The sequence below is a fragment of the Melospiza melodia genome, chromosome 5, assembly GCF_035770615.1.
Source record: "Melospiza melodia melodia isolate bMelMel2 chromosome 5, bMelMel2.pri, whole genome shotgun sequence".
NCBI lineage: Eukaryota > Metazoa > Chordata > Aves > Passeriformes > Passerellidae > Melospiza > Melospiza melodia.
The window spans coordinates 75,277,930-75,288,009 of NC_086198.1; the positions used below are offsets into that span (position 1 = coordinate 75,277,930).

Here is a 10,080-nt window from a genome sequence, read left to right on the forward strand (position 1 = left end):
TGAGAGACAGAGAAGCACAGAGCGGCCTTGGCCATTACCAATCTGTATGAAACGTGACTCGGTTCACGGTAAAGCGACCGCCACGGTGCTCGGGACAGACCGGGGGACACGGTCCCCACGGACTGAGGCAGAGCATCGGCCCTCCCGTGAAACCGGAACGGGATAATTTGGAAGGGCGGCAGGCAGAGCACGTCCCCGTTTCTTTGGTGGCTCCGTGTTATCTCCGCCGTCCTGACCACCGAAAAAGCGCTGCGAGAGGGAGAGCGGCTCGGCAGCGCCCTTCCGAGCCTTGGCAGCGCCGGCAGCCTCGGACACGCGTGGGGGGCGCCCGGGCGGCCCCTCCGTGGGCCGGGTGGTGGCTGTGGCTGTGACGGACACTCCACCTGCGCAGCGGGGTCATAAATAAAATCGGGGCGGCCCTCGGCAAGGCAAGGTCGGAGGCCAGGGCTATACATCCCCGTCCACCAGGCTGAAGTGTTTGCCCGGCCCGGGCAGGCAGAGGTAGGGGATGGCGCTGCCCGGGCAGAGCAGGGGGAAAGGCAGCGGCAGCAGGCAGCGGCTGAGCAGGGCGCTGTCCTTGTAGACGGCCGGGAAGGAGAGAGCCGAGGCGGCACTGGGGGGCTGCGGCTCCCCGGGGGGCTCGGCCGGCCCCGGGCCCTCGGCCTCGGATGACATTTGTCTCTTGAGCTTGTTGCGGCGGTTCTGGAACCAGATCTTCACCTGCGTCTCGGTGAGGTGCAGCGCGGCGGCCAGCCCGGCCCGCTCGGAGCTGCTCAGGTAGCGCTTCACGTCGAAGGTGGACTCCAGCTGGAACACCTGGCTCTTGGAGAAGATGGTCCGTGTCTTCTTCCTGCCGCCCGCCGCCGGCGATCTGCCGTTCTCGGCCCCGGAGCCCCCGGCCTCTCGCGGCGGCGGCTGCCGGGGACCGCGTATCCCCTCCGCGGGGAGCGGGGATCCCGCTTCGCCGCCCTCGGGGCCGAGGCCGCGGCTCGTCCCTTCTGCCCGGGCCCGGCGGGGCCCGCCGCCTGCAAGGGCAAAGCACAGCATCAGTCCCGGCCGCAGCCCGCGCCCCCGCCCCGCACGCACGCACGGCCCGGCAGCGGAGCGCAGGGAGAGGCTGCGGGGGGGACGGGATGGGGAGGGGGCTGCCGAGGGCTGGCCGCGGTCCCACACCCTCCAGAGGGGGGAAGAAGGGTGAGGCGCTTCCATAAGGATCCAAGGAAATCCCTCTGCCAGCTGTGTGACAGGAAAGCGAGGGGCTCCCGAGCGCGGGACAGCCGCAGGAGGCCGGGAGGGGGGCACAGCAGCCTGGAAGCAGGTGGGTGGTGTGCGGCATCTCCCGCGTCCGCCCGCGGAGCCTCCCCTCCTCCTGCGTGTGCGTGTGTGTCTGTGTGTCCGTGTCCGTGCTGTGTCTGTGTGTGCCTGTGTCTGTGCCTGTGTCGGTCTCTGTGCCTGTGCCTGTGCCTGTGTCTGTCTCTGTGCCTGTGTCTGTGTTCGCGCGTGTATTTGTGCGTGCGTGTCTGTGTCCGTGTGTCTGTGTGTGCGCTGGCCCGGCCCGGCCCGGCCCGGCGGCACTGGGGGTGCCCAGGTACCGCCCGAGTGGGGGCCGGACCTGCGGGTCAGCCCGAGGCGGCTGCTGGCTCCGTACCCGAGTCGCTGGAGCCTTTACTGGGCTCTTGCTCCTCAGGCCCCTCTCCCTCCTGCTCCTCCTCCTCCTGCTCCTCCGGCAGCGCGCAGCGGGCCGTGCCCCGCTCCCCGGCCGGGCGCCGCAGGATGCTCTCGATGCTGAAGGCCGGCGGCGCGCCCGGGGCCGGAGGAGCTCGGCGGCCGCCCCCGAGCTGCACCATGGCGCGGCGAGCCGGGCCTGTCCGGGCCGAACCGAGCCTGTCCGGGCCGAACGGAGCCTGTCCGAGCCGGGCGTGTCCGAACCGAGCCTGTCCGAGCCGGGCCTGTCCGGGCCGAGCGTGTCCGAACCGAGCCTGTCCGAGCCGAGGCGCGGCACTGTCGGCGGCGGGAGAGCGGCAGCGCAGCCGGGGCGGAGGGAAGGGTGGAAGGATGGGTCCGCAGGAGGAGGGGTCGGGGTGACGGAGGGAGGGGATGGAGCTAGAGGGAGCCAAAGGACTGAGGACGGGGGGAGCGGTGCAGGGGAGAGGAGAAGGAAAAGGAGCAGGGACTGGAGGGAAGAGGGGAGGAAGGGAGGGCAGGGAGCACGGCGAGGTGTCCCGAAAGCTGCCCCGGGCAGCCGAGGCTGGGCAAGGCCCGATGCCCTCCTGCCCAGGCCCTTCAGTGTAAGGGGGCGGAGGGAGGGCAGGGCCAGATCCCGCGGCAAAGGCGTGGAGGATGTGGGATGGCAGAAAGGAGATCAGAGAAGGAGAAGAATTGAGGGAGAAGATTGGGAAGAGAGGAATGAGAAGGAGTCCGACGAGGAAAAGCAGCAATAGAAATCAGGGAGGGAGGGAAAGGAGGGAAAGGAGGGAAGGGAGGGAGGGAGGGAAGGGAGGGAAGGGAGGGAAGGGAGGGAAGGGAGGGAGGGAGGGAGGGAGGGAGGGAGGGAGGGAGGGAGGGAGGGAGGAAGGAAGGAAGGAAGGAAGGAAGGAAGGAAGGAAGGAAGGAAGGAAGGAAGGAAGGAAGGAAGGAAGGAAGGAAGGAAGGAAGGAAGGAAGGAAGGAAGGAAGGAAGGAAGGAAGGAAGGAAGGAAGGAAGGAAGGAAGGAAGGAAGGAAGGAAGGAAGGAAGGAAGGAAGGAAGGAAGGAAGGAAGGAAGGAAGGAAGGAAGGAAGGAAGGAAGGAAGGAAGGAAGGAAGGAAGGAAGGAAGGAAGGAAGGAAGGAAGGAAGGAAGGAAGGAAGGAAGGAAGTGTCGGAAGGAAGTGTCGGAAGGAAGTGTCGGAAGGAAGTGTCGGAAGGAAGTGTCGGAAGGAAGGAAGGAAGGAAGGAAGGAAGGAAGGAAGGAAGGAAGGAAGGAAGGAAGGAAGGAAGGAAGGAAGGAAGGAAGGAAGGAAGGAAGGAAGGAAGGAAGGAAGGAAGGAAGGAAGGAAGGAAGGAAGGAAGGAAGGAAGGAAGGAAGGAAGGAAGGAAGGAAGGAAGGAAGGAAGGAAGGAAGGAAGGAAGGAAGGAAGGAAGGAAGGAAGGAAGGAAGGAAGGAAGGAAGGAAGGAAGGAAGGAAGGTGTGAACCCTTCCCAGTGTTTGTACAGCCCCTGGCACGGCCCCAGGCAGGCTGCCGAGGGCATTTGCTGCAGAGTGTCCGTGTCGCTGCTCGGCAGTGGGGTAGGCTGTGGGAGAGTAGCTCATACACCCAGAGTCTCTTCCCTGTGGTTCTTTCACCTGCAGACTCTCAGACTGAATATACATGGTTACTCTGGGGAGAAAGGGACCCTTTTTTACTCCCAAGGAGCCCCGTGGTGTCAGGCCACCCCAAAATCCACACATAACTCCCACACATTCCCCTCTCACCTCACCACCCCCTCCACATCCCCTGCTCTCCCCGCGGGTCAGCAGAGCCCTTCTGTAGCTTCCAAAGGAGAAAGTGCCGGCAGGCTGCGTGGGTGTGCGAGTTTTGCAAGGTGAACTCGCCTTTGGGAGATGGAGAAGCGTTCAGCTGAGCCCTGCAGCCTGGGGAAGGATCGATGTGTTTCTGTACTACCTTGAGAACTTTTGCTCCCACACCTCCCAGCACTGCAGCGTTTAAAACCCGTTTGCACGACTCGAGGCAGGACGCCCAGCGATTTTAGAGCCGCCATCCGTTGTGCCTCACAGGGAAACCTCTCCCTCTCTGCGTCCCCCTGTAAAGCCAAGGAAATGCTTCCAGCGGCTTTTAGTGCGAGTCTCGAGGTTTCCACCCCGAAAACTGCTGAGGGAAAGAGAGAAGTCCTTGAAAATGGATTGACAATAGAAGTGCTGACAGGCTTTTAGAAATTGTGATGCTAGAGGTTCCATGAGCTAAAAACAGGGGCATCTTAAGGCTTTGGACTGCGTTAATCTTTAACGCACTGCTACTTGAGAGAGCGGGTTTCAGCTCTTTTTCCTGCATTTTTTTCACTTTATGAATGCCCTCAAATTTTAATGCAGCCTTCTGCTGGAGAGCTGCACATTTTCCACCAGCCGAAAAAGAAATGTGTCCATCTTCCATCAATACGGAATGATTGGCCAAATACCCGAACTTGTTGCATTTGTCTTGCAGTCTCCTGCACGAACTGGGCGTTTTATCAGAGCAAAATATCCATCAGAGAGAGAGAGAGGGAAGGGCCAAGGGAATGACCCAGGAAAGAGAGTTACAAAATGCGAAGAAGCATCTGAAAATATAATTTAAGAAATCAGGTCTGAGATGGTAAAACGAGGAGCATGGGAGCCTTGGACGCCAGGTTGGGTCGCTCTTTGCACTCCTGTCTCAGCCTCCCTTCGCGCTGTCTGTGAGTGAGGCACGTCCCAGGTGCTCACATCTGCTCTTGCTGCAAACCATTTCCCTTCTAGGTCCAAAAAGGAAAAAAAAAAAAAAAAGTCCTAAAAAAGCAAATGCCTTGATTCAGTGTGCTTTCCTAAAAGACATTTTCTTGGAAGAAAACGTAAAAGTTGAAAAAGACAGAAATAAGAAGGAAAGTGGTGAAGGAGACATAAGTTCTACTACCCAATCTTTTTTTCACCACAGCCCCCTCCACTCCCCGCGCAGCCCAAGCCCAGCCCTGGGAGATGCGGTCCGATAACATCCTGCTGGGAAAGTTCTGCCATCCATTCCCACACCCACTTTTCAAGCCCGGGGTTGTTTGTTTTTTTTTTTTTTTTTTTTTTTTTGTTTTTTTTTTTTCATTTTTAGTTTCGTTTGGGTTCTTTTCGTCGTTTGTTTATTTCTCTTTTGTTTGTTTGTTGATTGGTTTGGTTTTTTGTTTAGTTTAGTTTTGGATTTGGTTTTGGTTTTGTTTGGTTTTCCCCGACAAACTTAGTGCAGAGGGAGCGCGCTACAGAGCTGGGTCTCTTCAGCCCCTGGGACAAGCTGGAATCAATTCACTCCAAATCAATCCACAAGAGGATGCGGGCGGGAGTCCCGGGTCCCCCTGCAGCGAGTTCTACAAGCCAGGTCCATACTCATGTCCTCTGCTGGCTCACTCTTACCTTCGGGGCAATCTAAAGACCAACAGGTGAAGCGAATCCTGCACAACGCAAACAGCCACCTGCGGAGAGTCCTCCCACGGAGGGAGCGGGGATGGGAAGGCTGCAGAAACCCCCGGGCCCACACGGACCCCCAGCAACACAATCCGAGCCTCCCCCCCGCACTTAACCCAGAGTTAATGCGGGGAACAGTGTCCGACCGGGCGGAGGGGAGAGAGTCTTTCCCAAAATTCAGGAGTTTTTTCCAAGGAATGGTTCCCGGGACGCGTGGAGCAGCCCCGGGAAGGGGTTGGTGCGGGCAGGAGGAACCTTGGCCGCAGCCCTCGCGTTCTGCGGGGATCCGAGCCAGCAAAGCGGGGCTGGGCTCAGCGAGGCCGGGGAGCGGGTCCCTCACGGCCATGCCCCCAGCACCGCTCCCGCCGCCGCGGGTCCCTCCCGGCTCCGAGGGCTCTCGGTCACCGCCAACAGCTTTTCCTGCCCTAGGTGGAGGGTTTCCTTCAGCCCACGCCTCATTTGCGTTTTGTTTGTGAAGAACCTCGTTGTCTGGGACGTGTGAGGACACGGAGGCCGGCACCGCACAGCGGCGGGGCAGGAAGAGACAACCCTTTCCCTTTAGTAATATAATCCTGGAGTAGAAGCTAGCATCGTGCAGAGTGGAAACCTTTCACTTGGGAAAGCTTTTTACCAGAAATCACTCGTCATACATATCTATATTTCCATTTTAGCTCAGAGCACAAAAGGTTTCTTACTCTAAACCTGATGGAAATGAAATCTGATTAGACGGTACAGAAACGCCGAAGAGTCTGGTTTTGCTTGGTTTACAGAATCGAGTTTGGTTTATCCCCCGAGGTACTAGAGGGCAAAAGTCCCTCCCTGGATTTCACATCCCCTTGCAAGTGAGCCCCTGGCGATTGCGGACACAGCGGCACCTCGCAGCTCTCTCTGCATCATCATCCCCGCTGCTCTCCCGGGACACAGCCCTGTGGACAGAAGCGCTGTCCGAAAAGCTCATTAAAAGCACCGGGCGGGTTCGGGCGCTTTGGCGCTGCTGGTGCCTGAATAAAACTCTCTTTAGCGGTTCAGTAATGGCTGGACATGGATTGCGGGTTGCTCTTGTGGTCTCCCATCACCCCGGCAGGGCCCCGCTGGAGCAGGCAGTGGTTCGGACGGCAGGACATCCCGTGCCTGCGCCGGGCATCCCGGGGAGGAATCGGGGGAGGGAGGGCAGAAAACGGCATCAGAAGAGGGAAAGCAACTCTCTCAGGAGCTCCCCAGGAAGGCTCCACACAGCCACAAGCTTTTCTGGGCAGCTGGGCTCGCTCAGAGGATGCTCCGGCCCAGGAGGTGTCGGGCACGGGCACATCGGGATAGAGCTGTCTATCCGTGCCCCGGGACAGAGCATCCCTTCTGGAAATTCTGTTTCCCTCTGAGGTCAGTTCAGAATCCTCTGCTAAATCGCCCTCCTCCAAACACCGTGCTTGACACCTGCGGGAAAATCGGGAGGGGGATTCCGAATAAAGCCAATAATACCCAGCTGCTTAGGAGGCTGGAATTGCGAAAGAGGAAAGGGAAAGGAAAGAAGAAAAAAGAAAAAAGAAAAGAAAAGAAAAGAAAAGAAAAGAAAAGAAAAGAAAAGAAAAGAAAAGAAAAGAAAAGAAAAGAAAAGAAAAGAAAAGAAAAGAAAAGAAAAGAAAAGAAAAGAAAAGAAAAGAAAAGAAAAGTTTAAATTTTAGGTGGACATCTAAATTTTCATTTCTATCTTTTTGTATAGACCTTCAAGTATCTCACTACATAGAAATTAAATCATAAGCAGAGTTGAGAAACTCGGGAACTTAGGATAGTTAAAGGAAGCATTAAGACATCCACCATAAAGTTACATTTGTCTGGAATGGGAAGGGAAATGTAGGAATATTGCCTGGATCTAATTTGAGGCTGACAGCACTGCACACTGCGGGTCCGCCGGAGTCTGGGGCGAGTCTCCCTCCGATCGATGGGGCACATTGGCAGGGGCACAGACAGACTATTCCAAGATAATGCAGTGGAAAAGAAAAAAAAAAAAATAATCGATCCAAATATATTGTTGAACGGTGGAGCCAGCACGCACCTATGAGATTTATCAAGTATTGATTTGCATGAATATTTTAGACTCGTGCCTACGAGAAAAGTTATGGGCCATCTTAAACCGGTGAGCAATGTACCATTTGCAAAGCAGCCATTTAACGAGGTGCTTTCCAGCATATCGATCATTTTCATTTAAAGTGTAATTAATAATAACGTCTTGCTGCAGCTACACTAGGAATTTATTTCAAAAGGGCAGTTCAAACTCTATTTTGATTGTCGTTTGCTTCGCTTAAAAAAAAAAATCTTCTCACTGATTATTTTTATTAGTGTCCAATAAACACAAGTTGTCTTTGTGAGTAATCTGGCAAGGCTCTCCTTTGCCTCGCCTCTGGAGTGCCATCTAGCTAAGCTGTTGTAGCAACATTCATTAAATAAATGTCAACAGACAAGGATTTATGCTGCATAATAATATTACAGCTGTAGTATAACTGGATTTATTTTAAAGCTATCCTGAGGTTGCTTTGATCTATAAAGCAGCAACGTATGTCTCTATATGTCATAAACAGCCTCGGCAAAAGTACTTCGAGCTTTACAGTCCATCAACATTTTTCTTAGAGCTTTCTGTTTGCAGGAACAGCACAAAGCGTGTGACTCTTACCTTTTTTATTTGTTTAATAAAAAAATACACACAAGGAAGAAAACATTGAGGAATTTGCTGTCCTGATTTGAGGGATGGGCTTGGGTGTTCGTGTGTGGGGGTTTTACCTATTTTGAAATAGTCAATGCACACTCCTCAGGGACTGCATCTGGTGCGAGGTGTTTCTCTGCACCCAGCAGAAATTTCTTGCCATTAGATACAGGGAAAAGTATCATTACAAAAGCTACGAGGTAAAGAAACCTGAGGTGTAGATGTTCCTACTTTCAGCACAAACTTTTAATAAGCCACTATAAATCATTTTCTGCACGTACAGAATAAGGCATAAGTAAGCACTTTTTCTTAGATGACTTCACGTCTTGCACCTTTTAATATTTTACCATGATCATAAGTTACAAATACAGTGTATGAAAAAAATCTGTTTATTGATATAATCAGCACATCTTTAAAAAACAAACATACTAATGTCAAAACACATTTTAAAAATCCGATTGATCATTTAGCCCTGCCAGTTCCTTAACTTCAAGGAAAGAATATTTAGTAGAATCAGAAGTATAATAATCTCATATGTTACTCCAAAGAAAAGGCATGTGGAGAGTGGCAGGCATGTTAAATTTCTCGTTGGATTACAATCTACTCTGATATGACTGTAGTGAGTCAGGGTTTTACTCCAGTAGGTAACACTGGGAGATCTGGGGAGCTGGATATGACGGGGGAAAAAGGGTTTAGCCGCTCTCTTCCAGGGGCAGCCAGGCTTTGAACGGCATCCAAATCAAGTGCTTGCGCCCTGAGGAAGAAACGTGGCCCCAGTCACCTCCTCTGGCACCGAAAGGCTGAAGTCCAGCCCGGCCGCTTTCCCCCGTGCCCAGCTTCGCCTCCTCCCGGTCCTTCTTACGCCGCTCGGGGACCAGGCTCCAGGAGTTTTCATCTCAAATTCGGCTGTTTGACAGATATGCCAAGAAAACGGCTGGCGAACATGTCCGGAGATTTCAGGGTGAGATCAGCATCAGTTGGGAAAAAAAAAAATAGAGATAAAAAAGAAAAAAAAAAAAAAAAAAAAAAAAAAAAAAAAAAAAAAAAAGAGGAGAAAAGAAAACTGGAAAAAAATAATCACTTCAAAAGAAAACAGCTTCCAGAAACGGGGCTTACGTGGAAACTAGTATCCCAGCAATTTAGTACTTTTCTCAGGAACCTATAAATATATATATGGATACATATATATGCAATTCTCGAGTGGTTTTGAGGCTTGCAACATCCTGACTTCAACTGTGCAGGCTGGTGCTCAGAGCCATATTTCAGGCCAAAGCAGAGGGGAAAAAAAAAAAAAAAGAAAAAATGAAAAGAATAATTAAAAAAAAAAAAAAAAAAAAAAGGAAATGAAATGAAAAAAAAAAAAAGGGGGAGGAAAGTCCAAAATTGTGTCGAGGTTATAATCCACCCCTGACCCTTCTTCTAGGGTATTGTATCAAAGCTGAAGCTCCACCACATCTTGTTGATCGATCGATTTCATAACCAGAAAAAAGATTGCTTCAATTATAATGAAAAGTGTAGGAAAGAGTAAGAATTAAATCGCCCTTCCTCACAGGAGACAGGTCCGCATGCACATTCCCCAGCAGATCCAGGACCTGGCCTTGCCTGCAGGCACACCGAGTGCTCCGAGCTGGTTGGTTCAATTGCAGCTGATTATGCCCTGGAACGTACGATCAAAGCTTGACTTTCCACCAAGGCCGAGCTTTATAAGGTCATTTCCCCCTCAATATTTGAAAAAAAAGAAATTCAAACTTTTAGAAATAATGATAGTCCAGAAATTCATTTTAGGAGTGGGTAGGAGGGGGGAAACAAAACAGTTATTAAAGAAAAACAATAACTTGGCATGCATAATACTTCATATAATATCACGTTACAGGTTCGCTTGCATAATCAGACATACAGCTCCCCAGTCTGTTCCCATCTGATTATTTTTCTTTCCTTCCTTTTTAATTGCCAGTGAATTATTAATCGATTACACAAGCCGATCCCGTAAGAGACGGACTAGTCGAGGTGAGCTTTCCTCAAACCTCTCCAGGAGACTAAAAAAAAGTGGCAAATCCACTTGTAAAATACAGTATGTGGAATTACATATATATGTGTGTACATAAAACCGTGTATTTTAGCCGATAATTTGCCAGGGAAATAAAACGAAAACAAAGAAACCAAATCCTCACAGCTCGGATTTCAGCAGGGCGAATTCTTTCCAACACTTTGCCTTCAAGTTGTTTCAAAT

At 52.3% G+C, this 10,080-nt stretch overlaps 1 protein-coding gene across 1 annotated transcript; it reads right to left on the reverse strand.

Annotated features, from left to right (window-relative positions):
- Positions 1 to 323: 323 nt before the first annotated feature.
- On the reverse strand, positions 324 to 1,847 carry LOC134419069 (homeobox protein HMX2-like). The gene is made up of 2 exons (XM_063158043.1): positions 1,649 to 1,847; positions 324 to 1,025 (listed from the first exon to the last, which is right to left on the reverse strand). Exons 1-2 carry the CDS (start codon positions 1,845 to 1,847, stop codon positions 448 to 450), a joined length of 777 nt encoding a protein of 258 aa, XP_063014113.1. The 3' UTR covers positions 324 to 447.
- Between the last annotated feature and the right edge of the window lie 8,233 nt (positions 1,848 to 10,080).

What these genes read in the sequence shown, in the direction of transcription:
- LOC134419069 (XM_063158043.1), bottom strand. Translation starts at nt 1,847, where the DNA reads ATGGTGCAGCTCGGGGGCGGCCGCCGAGCTCCTCCGGCCCCGGGCGCG. An exon ending in TAAAGGCTCCAGCGACTCGG is followed by an intron (nt 1,026 to 1,648) that starts GTACGGAGCCAG and finishes TTGCCCTTGCAG; the next exon opens with GCGGCGGGCCCCGCCGGGCC.